Source organism: Hirundo rustica, chromosome 16 (assembly GCF_015227805.2).
Source record: "Hirundo rustica isolate bHirRus1 chromosome 16, bHirRus1.pri.v3, whole genome shotgun sequence".
Lineage (NCBI taxonomy): Eukaryota > Metazoa > Chordata > Aves > Passeriformes > Hirundinidae > Hirundo > Hirundo rustica.
The window spans coordinates 9,028,012-9,044,004 of NC_053465.1; the positions used below are offsets into that span (position 1 = coordinate 9,028,012).

The 15,993-nt window shown below is 43.4% G+C and overlaps 1 protein-coding gene across 4 annotated transcripts; it reads left to right on the forward strand.

Moving 5' to 3' along the window:
- Positions 1-1,969: 1,969 nt before the first annotated feature.
- On the forward strand, positions 1,970-15,865 carry YWHAB (tyrosine 3-monooxygenase/tryptophan 5-monooxygenase activation protein beta). Of its 4 annotated transcripts, none has more exons than XM_058422661.1 (8): positions 1,970-2,073; positions 5,148-5,237; positions 6,275-6,321; positions 9,561-9,861; positions 10,797-10,920; positions 11,882-12,045; positions 13,414-13,509; positions 13,965-15,865. In XM_058422661.1, the coding sequence occupies exons 4-8, from the start codon at positions 9,568-9,570 to the stop codon at positions 14,019-14,021; spliced, it is 735 nt and encodes a 244-aa protein (XP_058278644.1). In that variant the 5' UTR covers positions 1,970-2,073; positions 5,148-5,237; positions 6,275-6,321; positions 9,561-9,567; the 3' UTR covers positions 14,022-15,865. The 4 variants fall into 4 exon arrangements, with proteins under 4 accessions (XP_058278644.1, XP_039935638.1, XP_039935640.1 ...); XM_040079706.1 differs by lacking the exon at positions 1,970-2,073 and adding an exon at positions 2,712-2,817; XM_040079705.2 differs by lacking the exon at positions 1,970-2,073 and adding an exon at positions 4,653-4,682.
- The last annotated feature ends 128 nt before the right edge of the window (positions 15,866-15,993 follow it).

Consider the following 15,993-nt stretch of genomic DNA (forward strand, 5'->3'; position numbering starts at 1 on the left):
TCCTCTGAAAGGTGACACACTCGCTGCTGGTGCAAGCTTTTCCAGAGCTGAGGTTTGGTGTTGATTCCAGCCCTCACCACCCCTGGAGGAACTGCAGGGTGCTCTGCTTATCTCTTGCACTCAGGACACAGGACTGGGAAGGCCCCGGGGTAGGAAGAGCTCAGGGAGGAATGAATGACCTGTATCATTAACAGAGTTATGTCTCGGTGGCCTCTGGCCCAGCAGGGATCCAGCTGCAGGAGCTCTGTGAAAGCAGAGGGTGATACTTCACCTTTGTGACTACACAGTATGGAATTGTCCTACCTGGATATAGTGGTGGAGATCTCATGGTCCAAAAATACCGTTTGAGAAGGGCTGTGAGCACTTCGGCGGTGATGATGAGAGTTTTATGTGGACAAATCGGAGGAGCTGTATGAGTTAGCTCAGTGCTCCTCACTGGAAGTAAGAGGCATGAGCTGTGACAACACAGGCAGCAAGGGGAGAAGGGTGAGGGAGGTCCAGTGGGAGTCTAAATTAACAGGTGTCGACAGCACACCTCTGCAAACTGAGTGTGATACACGGATATGCAGGCAAGGAGTGTAAGGAGTGTCAAAACCAAGTAATTCTGCCATGAATCAGCACCCCCAAGGCCTCAGCAAGAACGCTGGGAATGGCCCAAATAGAAACTGAGAACATAGGGACTATGGAGAAGATCAGGGGAAAAAACAAGTTTTGCCTAGAAAAGAAAAAAGAGAGTGATGACAGCAACTGATGGAGCTGAAATCGGTGTTTGCAGCTTAAGATAACTTGTGGGTGCCAAGTAATTTTCCTTCTGACTTTCCAAAGTAATTAACCTTTGGGCTGAGACTAAGCAGGAAATTAATGAAGTCCTTCCATCACCAAAAAGGAATCTGACAGTGACTTTGATGGGCCCAGGACTGTATCTGAAAGCAGAGGAGAAAATTGGACTCCTGGATGCTGTAATTGAACTGAGCCCCAGTAATAACACTTTGACAAGTGGTGCTGTCATAAATTTGAGATCTGGGTGCAGTGCAATTGAGTTGTGTGTCCTGTCACTTCTTATCCAAAAGGATTATATGGATTACAAAACTCTACTTCTTTTACTTGGATTCTTTTTTGGAGACCAAGCTAGACTTTTCCTCATGCTCCAAAAATGTTCTCGTTTGCCATTTCCCTAGAAAATGTAGTTTATTAGTTGCATAAAACTTATCTAGTCAATAAGGATCTCGATTTTTCAGTGAAAACATGCAATTGAAGTTGTAGGGAACAGCTCCTACTAAAACAGCATTTAAAGGCGATTTTGCAATTCAAGGAATTTGTGAAATTTTATTTCTGTGAGGGTGCACAGGATAACCCCACTGCCTGTTTTCCACGGATATGTCCCTTATATGTCCCTGTGGAATGGTCTGCTCAGGGAGGTGGTGGAGTCCCTGTCCCTGGAGGTGTTTAGGACCGGGAGCAGCACTTAGTGCCATGCTCTAATTGGCACGGAGGTCTTCCGTCACAGGTCGGACTCGATGATTTTAGAGGTCTTTTCCAACCTAATCAATTCTGTGACTCTGTGACCACTACCGCCATGTCCAGCCAAAGAACAGCAATGCGAAGCGGCAAGAAAACCAGAAACTGCTTCTTTTGTCGCCGGAGAAACTGCTGCACTTCCAGGCCGCAGCACCCCCTCCCCCGGACTGCCACCCCAGCGCTTCCTGCGGCAGCGCGCAGCTCCGCCGAGACAAAGGGCGCTCAGCGCGGCGGGCGCCGCGGTGCGAGCGTGCCACACTCGGGCCGTGTCCCGGGGCTCGTTCCCGCCCGGGGTGCGGGCAGGGCGCAGCCGGGCCCGCTTCCCCCCGCTCAGCCGGGCCGGGCCGGGCCGGGCCGGGCCGGGCGGGACGAGCCCCGTTGCCACGGCGACCGCCCCCGCCGGGGCGGCGCGCGGGGCGGTGGCGCCCCCTGGCGCCGGAAGGGGCGTGCCGCGCGGCGGAAGCGGGGCCGAGCGCCGCAGGGTGTGTGCTCGTGTCCGTGCGAGCGGCCGCCGCTCCCGTCGCCTCCGCCCGTGGGATCCGCGCGCGCCGCCAGGTGAGGGGCCGCGGCCGCCATGGCGGCGGGCGTCGGCGCGGGGGGGGAATGATCGGCGACGCGAACCCGCGGGCCGGCCTGCCCCCGCCCGCCCGGCCCGCTCCGCTCCGCTCCACCCCGCGCGGGGAGCCGCAGGCCGCGGCGGGCGCGCCGTGGGAGGGGGGGGGGGGTTTCCCGCGGGAGGGTTCCCGGTTCCGCCTCCCCGGTCCTGCGTCCCCCTGCCCGGGTAACGGTGTGACCCTCGCTCGGGGGCCGCTGGCGGGCCCGGGCGGGCGGCGCCGCCCCTCCCCGAGCGCCCGGCGCTGCCCCGCCCCGGTGAGTCACTCGGTGCCCGGGGCGCGGCCGCGCTCACCTGGGCCCGCCCGGCGGGAAGGGCTGAGCGCCCCGGCCCGGAGCGAGCCGGGCCCGGCGCTGCCCGGAGCTCGCACATACCGCCGCGCGGTTCGGCCGGCCTCGGGCTTCCCACAGCCGGGAGCTCCGTGCGCAGCCCGGGAGAGCGCAGCTGCCGAGGGCCGTGAGCCGGCCCACGTAGGGCCGAAGGTGGTCGTGGCCATGTATGAGCGCTTTAGAAGGGAGCAAAATGCGTTTATTATTATTTTCCAATTTTGATCGTTTTTGTCCGTTTGGGAATAGAGATGCGTTTAGGGAGGACTCCACAGGGAAAGAAGGTTGGTTCAAGCCAGTCCCAGCCTACAAAAAGGCTGGGCAGTAGCCCAGATCTAACGGCCGTGGGTTTTGTTTGAGGTACGTATAACCAGGTATTAATTGGGATGTTGAAATGACAGTGGCACACAATCACTGTATTGGCATAAACGCATCTCACGCAAAGATCACAATATAAATTGGTTGCTTTCAGATAGATTCGTTATTAATAGTTAAAATATCTTTTCCATTGATAGGAAAATGAAAAACACATCATCCAGCGCCATAAAAACTAAATTCTCCTGGAAAAATATCAGAGATTTTGGCAATGTCTCTAATGTTTTGTATCTTCACTGGCTGTAGGAATATTTGTGTTTTCACATGTTCACTAACACAGGACACCCCAGTCAGAAATTATAATACTTTTATATGAAAAAAGATGAGCCTACTTTTATTTTGAAGCAAGAATGAGATATAACCTGGTCTAGAAAAGAAAACAAGACCACGAGTGCCATTTTCTCCCTTCGTATTTAAGGACTGCAAAAATATCCCCTGTATCATATTTTGTTTATTAAATTGGTACCAATAAAGTGATAGACTCGTTGCACAGATGGGCCTGGTGCGGTTTTCTCAACCTCATTATGTCAGTACCGCATGTTCTGATCTCTGCTATTTTGATGTTGAGTCTTTTTATTTTTTCCTGAGCAGGCCTGTGCCAGTATGCAGCTTTTTGTGATGCATGTGAATAAACTCGGATGAGGAGGAGCTCAGTAAATAATTGTTTGGTTAATGAGGTAAAAGCTCCTACTCTGATCCGTGTGGTATCCTAATACCAGGCATTACAGTAGTGTGTCTGTTATATTGCCACACTTCTTGCCCCTCCCTGTAATATAAATACTGTCAGTTTATTATTAACAAGAATGATTTACCTGTGATATGAATAGATTAGTTTGGCGTGAACTTTATGCCCGGGGGAAGATTTTTGGGGTTAACTCACTATTTCCACCTGGATTCTAACAAAAAACAATTTGGCTGGTTGGAACAAAAAGGCATTGCCATGTGGGGATGCTGTGCCAGCGTGTCTCCACCTGCAGCTGTCCTGAGCAAAGGGCCATAGGCAGGGAGCACAGCTCTGCTTTTCAGCCTGGCATTAGGAAGAACGAGGCTGCTGTCACTAAATTTAAGATGTCCGTACAGTATCAGTGTTCCCACATGCTGTTGGTAGTCACCATAGGCATTTTGTAGTTCTCTATGGAGACTGAAAACCATAGAGTGTCATTTTATTCAATTTTACAAAGCAACAAGTAATGATGGCAGCAGATGGCCAGAGCAGGGTGAGGCATGGCTTTACAGAATGTTAATTTTATCTCAACATTTGCATAGAGATTTGAGTTGAAGGCCAGGGTAGATGCAGAGGAGGCTGAAGTTATGTGCTGCACAAGGTCAGCAAGAATATCACAACTGTGAAGTCATTTTCCTTTTTCCCTCGTTATGTTTGCAGGATATTTTACTGAACTTGCTATACCCAAACTAATGACAGGAAGATTTTACTGTTCAGATCTTACCAGAGCCATTCTTTTTCTAATCAGTTATTTAACAATCCACGGTAGCCTTTGAGGGAACCTACTGGAGAAACACAACTCATGGAATCAAATGCCTAACACTGCAGTAAAGCAAAGAAGGTTCCTTGCACTCAATTGAAAGAGTTGCACTCCGTTTCCTGTAAAAAATAAATGTTGGAAGCAATGTCCAGTTCACAGGGAATACCATCCCCATATCCCCATCTTGCAGATACTTGCGTCAGCGTGTGTATACCTGAATGGTGGAGAATGATTTTCTGTTTATTTTAGAAATAATGTCTCCAAGGCTCTTACTCTCTGTAGTTATCAAACTCTAATTTGAAAAACCACTCACCTCACTCGATTGTTTAATTTCAGAATGAATTGTCTATCCAGAAATCAAATAAGGTATGTTCACATACTGTTGGAATATCGAACTGCAAATTCTGTACCAGTCTGCTGCTTTTCCTGTTAGAATTTGAATGGACTTACAGAGCTTGTGACTGGGAAGCAAGATTGCCTCCCATTTCACCAAATCTGGTTTTGTATTCCTTTCTCAGAGTGAAACACGCAGGTCTTTGAACCTGCAGATCTGCTCAACTCATTAGGGACCAGTATGTCAAAGCAATAACTACACTGCTTTCTCACCAGTTCTTTTCTGCAAAGTGGAAGTGTTTATCTGATAGATTCTCATGCTTGCTGTAGAGAGAAAAACAGTGCACAAAAATCAATGACTTAATTAGCATCAGAAGAACAGGTCATCAAGAGCAGCAGACTTCAGACCAACGTAAGCTTATTAGTATTGTCCTGTCAGTTCGATATGTTATATAAGCCAGATTATTTTCAGTGTCAGTTTTCATTTGATTTCTGCAGACCTTAAATACAGTGAGTTCTGATCCATTTTGGCTTTGTCCTAAAGAGTCCATAGGAATGGGAAACGATAAAGGCTACAGAGCAGATGGAGTAAGTGCTGAGGAGTAAGCTGTAGTTCTCAAAATCCTACAGTCTTCTGAAGAGCAGTAGCTGCATGTTTTACCCCTCAGCTGTTAATGAGATGTAAACCTCCAGTTCTGTGTGTCCATCCACTCTTGAAAGATCCATGGGTGTACTGGCTCCAGGTGCTGTTCCCAGGCTGGTCACACCATCCCCTTCTCACTGCATTTTCCACTGAAAGATGCAGGCAGCTACAAACTAATGAGTTCTGCTGGTTCTGACCTTTACCTTTGATGCTTTGTGATATGTTTCAGTCTTGTCCACACAGGTGTAAAGCTTTTATGAAGTGGGAGTAAGCACTTGTAACTTACAGAGCCTCCATACATGCTCTTCTGCATTTGTAAGAGAGATTTGAAAGAGCTCTAGGCTGTATGGGAGATAGAGGGAAAAATAGTAAAAAAATTTGAATGTGGGACTTCAAGTAATAGAAATTTCTAGCAGCTGGTGCTATTGGCTGTGACTGCTGGGCAGTGGTTGGCATTCCTCGTTGTGAACAGTGTCCAGCCACATCTTTTTGGAGGGCTACTAAGTTGTGTTGGACAGATTCTTAAGAAGACAGTGTCTTAAGAATCTGAACTGTGTTAATGCATCAAATATCAGAATCTTCTGCTTAGAACAGGCAACTTTCAGAACTCCTCCATGGCTGTGATCTGCACGTCTCTGCTCCTTTTTCCATCTTCCCTCTTTCCCCTTTGCCGCCATGGCATGGCTTTATCAGTGCTAGAATAGATCATTCCTGTCAGCCTCCTGTTCATCACCTCTGTGTGTTTTGCTCCTAGCTGCAGGTAACCTTTGGTAGATGGCTTCTGTGTGTGGCCTAGGTGTATTTTTAGCTCTAGGCTTTGCTTGTTTCAGACTGTGGCACACTGGTCCATTGTTAGAGTGTGGCTTTCATCTCCTCTCTGGGAGGGACCAGTTATAACTGATAGTTGCTTCTTTGCCTTTTCAAACATCACTCCTTTCCTTGTATCTTTTTTCCTTCTGGCAAACACTTCCCTCTTTTGGAGCTCAAGCCAGCATAGCTCTGCAAAGCTCTCTCCAAGCTTCTAACAAGGTAAGCAATGGAGAATCAAATGAGGATTTTAAGTGTTCCTTTATGCAGCACCCTGGGAAGGAAGTACTGGTAGGCTTACTGTCATTGGCAGATATTTTGGTGTGGGCAATGATTTTCTTACTGCATTTAAGTCCTGTTAAATCCATGTTACTGAATAATACTTGTGTTTCATGGCAAGCCTACTAACAGTACAGTTATTAACACAAATTAACTAAACTCAAGCCCCTGTACACTGAATTCTTATGTCAAAACTAAGCCAGTGAAGTTCTCAGGAGCACCATCTTTAGTGATGAGTTTGAGTGTCGTATATGCATAAATGACTTTAATGTGCATAAATTAGTTACATTGCTGAGGGAAGTTGCTTGATGAGAAGCAACATTCTAGTCTTTGTGCTGGTATTTCCCTTGTATAATTGATATGTTAAACTGGTTTCTGGATCTCTTTTATCTGTTAGGTCTTTTTGCCCCCGTGTTTTCCTTCATGTGCAGTTCCCTTTGTGATTTCCTTCATGTGTCCTTATATGAACCCATTGACTGCTGTGAACTGTCTTGCATCTAAATATAAATATGTCAGAGAGCTTGATAAAACAAACGGCACCCTTTCAAAACTAAACTCTGTTGTTTGTAAATGGAATTCTGCACAGATGACTTGTCTACAGATTAGACCACTATTGGCAAAGCGCAGTTCAAAGATAAAACTAACAGACCTTTCAATGGCAAAATGTAAACTCAGTTGGAGCTACTTGCCTCTACACTTCAACAAGCAGGCTGCTTCCACATAACAATCACATTCCATGAGAAGAGGAGAAGATAAGATGTTTGCAGTAGAAATACTTCTGGAAGCTGTGCAGACAATGAAGAAACTAAAAGTGCTCTGAAACTGTTTCGTTTCAATGTCCTGTTGTTTAAAGTTGGCTCTTGTAATGTAAAAAGCATTCTTCAGGTGTACTTTGCTCACGTTCAGATTTTAGTGAGTGGCTAGAGAAACACCACTCACAAATTACTTCCTGCCTTAAACACATGGTCTGCAATTAGTGCTGAGTTAAGGGAATGGTTTACAAGGTCTCATAGACTCAACGGGAGGAGTGGGATGGATTGTCTCAATGGGAAATAATCCAATGATTTCCTTGGGCTTGTTCTGCACTGGTGCTATGACAGTCTTCAAAGTAGGGAGAAACAATACACATCACAAATCCCACTTAACCTTTTTCATCATCAGGAGCTCTCTGTTTGATAAGCCTGTGGAAACCAAAGATAATATCCCCAGGGTAAAAGCTTACTGGGGAGGGGAGAACCAAATGAATCATGCCTTACCACAAGTTGTCACACTGCTGCCCACAGTCACCCTGTCTTGTTAAGGGCTTTGATCTGAAGTCTGTGTGGCACCTTCCAGTAGGTCTCAGAATCCACTGGTTTTAACACAGCACTTGAAATGGAGCTTAACCACAGCCCAACTTTACTTACCAGTCTCCAAAAGATCCTTTTCCAGGAGACTGGCTTTAGTATTCCATGTCCTTTGAGTGCCTTATGAAGATGGGTGCATTAGGATCTACAAAGGATCAAACACAAGCGGGAGAGAGTGTGACTTGCAGATACAGAGCAGGTACATTTGATTGCTGGGTTTACTTCAGAAGCTTTTATGTGAAATAACAATGTTTAACTTGATATCCTGAGTGATTTTTTAATTTTTTTTTTGCTAAAGTGGAATATCTTCAGCTGGAGGGACAGAATGTGCTGATCTCAAAATAATTTTGTAGTTAGGCCTCGTCCTCAGTGGTGTGAGCAGTATATGGAACTGCTCATACACACAATGGGAATCTGGGTCTGCATCTCATTGTCCTGGTTGAGCATTTAGTACAGGGGATTGGTTTTCTTCTGTAATAATGTGGTAGGTGATCCTTGGAGTAGAATACAAGCTGAGCAGTATTTGCAAGATATTCTCCATCAGAAGCCTGTCAGACTGGAATCTTCAAAGGTGAGAGCCAGGGAAAAGGCTGCAACAATCACTTCGAGTGTGTTGGTTCTTTCTAATAGGACTGTAAGTGCTTCTGTGATGAACAGAAGTCTGTGAAATACAAATGTAAACTTACTGTTCTTGTTTGGTTTTTATTGTTCTTTTAGAACTTGATTTTAGGCTGTTCAGTTCTCAGCCTGTCAACTTACCTAGACAGTGAGAGCCCCGATTAGGATTTAGGAGTAGGAGGGGATAATTATTGCTCAGTACTGATGAGAATAACAGTTCTGGATGTGTCCAAAAGTGAACCTGCACACCTGGAGAGATCTTACAGATTAGTTTGGGTTATCTGTAAGTTTGTGTAGTATTGAGGTCCATTTTGATAAAGGCAAAGAAACTTTACTTTCTTCTGTGAGCCTGGCCCTGGGTGATTTATTCATTCTCCCTGGCATAAGCTTTTCAGTGACCCTGTGGCCATGTGATGTGTTTTCACAGCTTTGGTTGCTAAACTGCATTATCAGAAATGATAAACAAGTTGTTTCCATATAAGCAATTTGTTTTGTAGCAGTGACCATTGTGTGGGCCACGTCCCATTCAGATTTTATGAATGTCAATGTTATTTAAAAGGTCTTGAAAACCTGAGACTGCAGCCACCCTAACTGTGAAGACTTGTCCATTATGTGCATGTTGATGCATATGTAAAAAACCCCACATTATTTTCTGACAGAACATTATAAATGTGTTTTCCATAGTTGCCAACGACTACGGCTTTCCTGGGTATGGTTTATGTAAACCCACAGAAACATCTTCTCTAACTTGCCGAAAATCTTGAGTGTCAGGAGCTGTCCAGTGTTTCAGTGCTCCTGAGTAGTTGCTCTGGTACTGCAGTGGAGGGAAACAAACAACAAACAAACCAACCTGAAAAAGCCCCAGCAACCTGGAATTTTCTTGGTTAATGTCTCCCCAGTTGAGCTGTGGCTGGTAAAGGAAAGAGCAGAGATTCACGTAGGGCTGTGCTTAATGCCAAATCTGACTTTTGCTGCACTTTGAAGAACGATGCTTTCATATCTTCAGGATTGTCATTAGTCATTTACACATGGAAACGATATCTATTTGGCAAAAGGTCGAATAGATTTTTTAAAAGAAATCCTTTGTATTGCTTTATTACAGTAGATAGATTTCCCTCTTAGTACTGACCGTAAGATCTGTTTCACTCTTCAGCATGAACTGCCCCAGTGCTGACCATCAGGACATTTTTCTCTATTTTTATTCCTTGCTAATTGCAGGACAGCCATGGATAAAAGCGAGTTGGTACAGAAAGCCAAACTGGCTGAGCAGGCCGAGCGTTACGATGACATGGCTGCAGCTATGAAGGCTGTCACTGAGCAGGGACATGAACTGTCCAATGAAGAAAGGAATCTCCTCTCCGTGGCCTACAAGAACGTGGTCGGTGCCCGTCGCTCGTCCTGGCGTGTGATTTCCAGCATCGAACAGAAAACAGAGAGAAACGAGAAGAAACAGCAGATGGGAAAAGAATATCGTGAGAAAATTGAGGCTGAATTGCAGGATATCTGCAATGATGTTCTGGTAATAATCCAACAGCAAAAATAACAGTAGTTAGTACTGCAGCATTCTTCAGAGAGGCTTAAGGAATTTTAGTAGTGCTGTAGACACTGCAGCACCTTAGCACGGGAATAATTTTGCATAGCTACATACTTGAGTCCAATTCTAGCTCCTAAGTCATTTAATTTGCTTCTTAGGGAATTTGTTATAAAAGAGTATTTTTTTTTTTTAGCAGCAAAAAACAACCAAGTCCATGTTGAAGCCCCCTGGCTGCTGGCTGGAGGGCGTTCACCATGAAAACAAATTTACATCTGGGGCACTGACATGAGTCCTGCTAAAAGGCCTGCTGCTTATATTCTTTAATTAATGAATGCTGATGTCCCAAGTCTTGTTTAGTACTTTTTTTATGGAGAAGGTATGTTGTTTTTCTCCCAGACTGATTTTGCTCAGGAGCAGATGCTGTCAGTGCAGTCAGTCTTTGCATCTTTCTGAGTGCACATGTGCTCCCTGTGCCACTGTCAGACTTTTCAGCTTAAGTTGGAGATAGAATCAGTTTCTTGTGACAGTTTCACAGCTCAGCATAGAATTCAAATTTGTGGCAGCAAAAGTGACCAGATATGCTAATTTCCAGCTGCTGCTTTTCATTAGTTTGGTCATGGATGTGGGTTTGCATCAGCAGGCTTAAGCCCTGATAGCCTTCAGATCCTACTGGAGGGAATTGTGGATAGGATCAACTTAGCAAGTTTTCAGCTCTCCACAGATTATGCTACAAGTAGTTTATTTTTTTTTGCCCAGAGTTTAGACAACAGTAGGCAAAGTGATTAACACATGAGTCTGCGTAAGTCATGACAGAAGTCATTGTTACTGTTTGAACAGTTCATGCTCACCATTGTAACAAAGGCTCTGTTTCAGACATTATTTTTCTGACTCAGGAAACATTTTTTTTTAATCTTTCTCAGGAACTCCTGGATAAATACCTTATTGTCAATGCCACGCAGCCAGAAAGCAAGGTCTTCTATTTGAAAATGAAAGGTGATTACTACAGATACCTTTCAGAGGTGGCATCTGGGGACAATAAGCAAAGTAAGTAGAAATTAAATCTCTCTCTGTGGACCAAGCAGAATCAAGTATAAAAAACACTTGTATTCTTTTTCTCAACATCCTGTATTTATTTCTTTTCACTACTGCTCTGTAGTTATGAAGATAGGTGCAGTGCAAGTCACTTCTGGAGAAAGGCTTCACCAAAATTAATAGAAGTGATTGACAGATGTTCTTCAATGCAGTCAAACTCTGCTTGCAGCCCCTCACCACAGCAACTAGTTTTCAAGCATATGTGGCAGTGTAAAATCATTTTCCTGGAGAATGTAGGTTTCTTTCTCATGGAAAATGCTTAGTATGTTTCATCTCATGTTTAAACTATGAATTCAGCTCAAGTCTTCACTATTTGCAAACTCTCTGCACAAAATATGGGGTATTGGGTTCCTGGGTTCTAAAGTCATAACTTCTGAAATGGGAAAGTAGTGCTGAACTCTCTGAATTCCTGTGAGTGTCTGATGTAGTCCATGTATTGCAAACTTAGCTTGATGTCAGTATGGAGCTTATTGTTACTCAGCTAGGAAGGGACTGTTGGTTTTGCCTTGAAGCCCCAACCTGAAATACAAAGTTCATGACCTAGATGCAGCAGTTCAGTTACCTCTTCTTCCCCATATGGTTTTGTCTGGATTTGTTATTGATAACTGTGACTTTTTCAGCTGGGCTGGAAATGAATGTTTAAAACCAGAACACTTGAGAAGAGTTTGTGTCCATTGAGATTGGTTGGAATTTGTTGAATAAATTTTAAGTTTCTATTAAAAAATCTATTTCAGCATTTATTGTTCAGCAAGTGGAAGGATTTTGCATGTAAAAACATTGAAAGAAGTGTCTGTGCATAGGTAATTGTATGAATTTCTGGTGGCACAGTAGTCTGGGCTGGGAATATAATTGCTTCCCCCGTGAAGTAGAGAGATGTACTGTGTATTTATTTGGTTGTAATTGCTTCTTGCAGCAACGGTAGCAAACTCCCAGCAAGCTTATCAGGAGGCATTTGAAATTAGCAAGAAAGAGATGCAGCCAACACACCCCATTCGACTCGGTTTGGCTCTAAATTTCTCTGTCTTCTACTATGAGATCCTAAATTCTCCTGAAAAAGCCTGTAATCTGGCAAAGACGGTAAGCAGACACTTCATATCACCAATTTTTGTGGAGGCTGAGGAGGTAATTACATGGTTACAGTAACACTTCGTAGATGATTATGCTTTTTCATATTAAATTCCTTAAAAATGCTGTCATAAAATGGTTGTCATTGTAATATATTTTCAGGTAAGTTGGTTTGCTGGACTAGCTTAGCTTTGGGTAAGGCTAATTTGCTACTGCAGCTGTTCCAGTGACGGGGAAGACAAATTGCCTCTGTTTAATGTCCACCTAATTCTCTTAGAATGTATTTGTGTCAAAATTGAAAACACTTGAATTAATTTAGCACTTCTAAAGTGAAATATTTATTTAAATTGGAGCACTTAGCTGGTAAATGAAGTGTTGTCTGTGTGCCCATCTTTGTAGCCCTAAATGTCGTTGTTATCCATATGCATGTGTGTCCCTCTCTCCAGAGACCAAAGAGAGCTTTTGGGATGGGTTGTGGCAAACAAATAGACAGTCATTTTTTCCTTAGCCTTCTCCCTAAAATAGGATTAGTCTTCTAAATGGAGCTTTTTGTGTCTGTGAAAATTGTCTGGTAGTAACTTGAATAACATGGCATTAGGTGAATCTTTGTGTTTTAATACGCACTTCAGTAAGACTTTGTAACAAGAAGTGATGTTGTGCTGAAAATGCTGCTGCTGTTCTTGCTTTTTTTTTTAGTTAAAATGCTTACATCTGTTTCAAACCTGAATGAAGAAATAGCACTTATGGCTCTCAGACTCACAGTATTGATTTTTATGTGTAACAGATGGATGGGAAGAATGGCTTTGTTAATCTCTAGTGGAACATACCTGATTTCCTCTGCTGTTCTGAAAAGAAGTGGAAAACCTTCCTGCCCACTGTTGAAAAATCTTGTGTTCCATTTTCTTGTCTACTTACTCATGTACTATATATATGTATGTATGTATGTATGTATGTATGTATGTATGTATGTATACACACACTCATTCAAGTAATAGTACTTTTGTCTTTCACTACTTGTTTAGACCAGTGAGACCTTCCTTTTAATAAGTCTGTTTTTTCAAGTGTTGCCTTAACCTGACTTTAAGCTATGTGAACCATTTTTCACGTAGCACAGTGTGCTCTTGCCACTTCAGTACTTGGTACTGGCGTTTCGTAAAGTTTTCTGGGCTTTTATCTGGACACCACTGAAGACTTCTGTTTTCCCCTGGCTGTCTGGGATCTGGTGCTCACTTTGTTTTACATTTCTTCTTGTGGTGGAAAAGAAAAATACTGGAAGCCCTTCTTACAGAATTTGGATAGTAATGTGGCAAATTTGTAAGGTCTGTATAAGCAGAAGTGACTTCAGAAAGCAGCGTGTGAAAGGGCTGTGTTTGTTTTTAGGCATTTGATGAAGCGATAGCAGAGCTGGACACGCTGAATGAAGAGTCTTACAAAGACAGCACCCTGATCATGCAGCTGCTTAGGGACAACCTCACTGTGAGTACCATGGGGCAAACCACTGCACTCTAGGCTGCTGCACTCTGAAGTGGGACTCAGCATCTGAAAGCTGTTCTGTGCCATTAAAAGCTTTCTCTGAGGCGTTAACTGCATGTGTTAACTGCGATGCTTTTTGTAACCAGACCAGTTAGACTTACTTGTTCAAACTAGGAATCGCTTGTTAACTGCTGTAACAAACACAGATTCCTTTTGTAACACAGAGTGGAGTTCTCAGCAGTTTTATGTGGAACTTCCCAGCTTGTGCTAGCTTCTTGCTTATCTTTTATTCATGTTCTAGTTTATTATTATTCTTCAGCTTTACTATTAAGTTCAGTTCTGCATTGCTCTTAGCTGAGAAAATTGCACAGCTACTCCTAATTACGCTGTCTTCCCTTTCCTGACAATTGTAATTAACCGTGCTTCCAGCATAAACACGTGTTTGTATTTCCTTACAGCTATGGACGTCGGAAAACCAGGGAGATGAAGGGGATGCTGGGGAGGGAGAGAACTAATGGCTGTCACGCTTCACTATATGTTCAATGTCACCCTGTATCCTACACATAATCCCTTTGTGCGACAAGCAAAAAGAATAGTACATTGACTTTCACAACCTCAACGTAGCAAAAACTGTCTGTGGGGTAAAACCGGTTGGTTGGTGTTTTGTGTACCTAGAGCGGAGGTCGGTTATTCCAATGGCATTCCGAACTTTCCTATTCTGAACATTTACAGTTCCGATTACCGTGTTTATATTTTTAACTGAACACTGTGATAATAATAAAAATAAAGGGTTTTGTGATTGCAATTGACTTTACAAAACTCTTATTGGTAGAAAAGTAGACATCAATTATGTAACTCTGGCGAGCTTAATTTGGCACCAAAATAGTCGAAGTACAATTCTGTTGTAAAGTTGTACAGAAAGTTATAGAGATTCTATTGTTACACTGGGGCATGGAAGGAAAACAATCCAATGTATGGCATTCCAGTTAGGGACACTGCTATGAGGTAGTTGAACAGGCACACTCTGTAGACATTTGTAACTGAGTCTGAGGCACCGCTTTCAGTCAAAAGCTCACTTTGTCAATCCTGTCTTTCTGGGGATGGGGTTTGCTTTGGGGAGGAGGGAAACGGGGGAGTTAGCAGCTTGATTTCCAAACTCTTTACACTGGCAGATAACTGGGATTTGACTTCTCAAAGTGCTTTCATGCTCATACCACATGCATGACTAAGCCCCTTCCCACAGCAATAACTTTTACCTAGCTACAATTTAGATATTCTTCAGTAGTAAAAACTCTTGGTTCGCTGCCATGGACTTGCAATAGGAGAAGATTCAATTTTTTGAATGGCCTTATTAGTTTGGATGATACCATGAAGTGATCTGCCACTTTTGCATTACTTTACTCTTAGGTGAATCAAAATCTCCATGGTATTCCCATTCTCAATTTATCCTGAAAACTTAAGTAATCCACTGAGCCATCTTTAAGTTCACGTTATAGAAATTTTTCTCCCACTGGACTCTGTTCATCCTTGACCCTCTCACCTGTTTAAACTCCATTAAAGCAGTTTTGGACTCCCACATACACATCATCTTTCTTTGGTTCCTGGTGATGTCAGGATGGTGGATGAGGCCTGCACCTCACCAAGGACAGGTTTTTCCTTGGGTGTCTGAGAGCTGCCAGGGCTGTTGCATTCTTCAGCTCTTGTCTGCCATTCTTTGGTAGTACCAGGAAACTGGCTCAAGTACTGGCTCAAATATTCAGGATTTCCCATCTTGTACCGGAATGCAGACCTACACATCTGTAATGCTTGTAATATTTGAGCTCCAAACGTCCTCACCTTGTCATGTTTCAAACATGTCCCATTTAACAAAACCTAGTAAGAGTTGTGTGAATAATGCAGTGGAAAAGATTAGGAATAGTCACCTATCAGTCCCGTGGTATCATCCCCTGCCTTCACATTCCACTTAGGTATAGGATCCATCTGTTTGTCCATCTGTCTGCTGAAGAGAATTTCATGCACTGATTTTAAAACTCCCCTCTACTAGCTGAACAAATTGTGCAGTTAATACTTGGCGCTTGATAAATGCAGTAGTGAATGTGGAACCGAGCCTGTCTGTATATCTGGTAGCTCTTTTCGCTTTGTTTTTACTGACCAGTATTCTGCCTAAAGTTTGCTTCTGTGACGGTTATATTGCCTAGCACACACGTGGTTGTGAGAATAGTATAGCAAAAAGAAATACCTGGTTATTGATGTACTAGATTTGTGTATGTCTTTTAAACAGTTCTAGTTTCACCTTACACAAAATAATCAGGAAAGTGTAAAAGAATTCAAAAGTGAATAATAAAAAAAAATTTTATCATTTGGTTGTCTGTTGTTGTCTTTGCTGTAGTAGTGCCAAAAGCTGTGGTAGTAAAATCACCACTTATATTCAGTTTTCAGTTTGTGGATTGTGTGAGTTGATTCATGGTTTACAAATACTGGGTTACT

Coding starts and splice junctions, on each gene's coding strand:
- YWHAB (XM_058422661.1), top strand. CDS start 9,568: ATGGATAAAAGCGAGTTGGTACAGAAAGCCAAACTGGCTGAGCAGGCC. Junction 10,921..11,881: donor ATCTGGGGACAATAAGCAAA/GTAAGTAGAAAT, acceptor TGCTTCTTGCAG/CAACGGTAGCAAACTCCCAG. Junction 13,510..13,964: donor TGCTTAGGGACAACCTCACT/GTGAGTACCATG, acceptor ATTTCCTTACAG/CTATGGACGTCGGAAAACCA.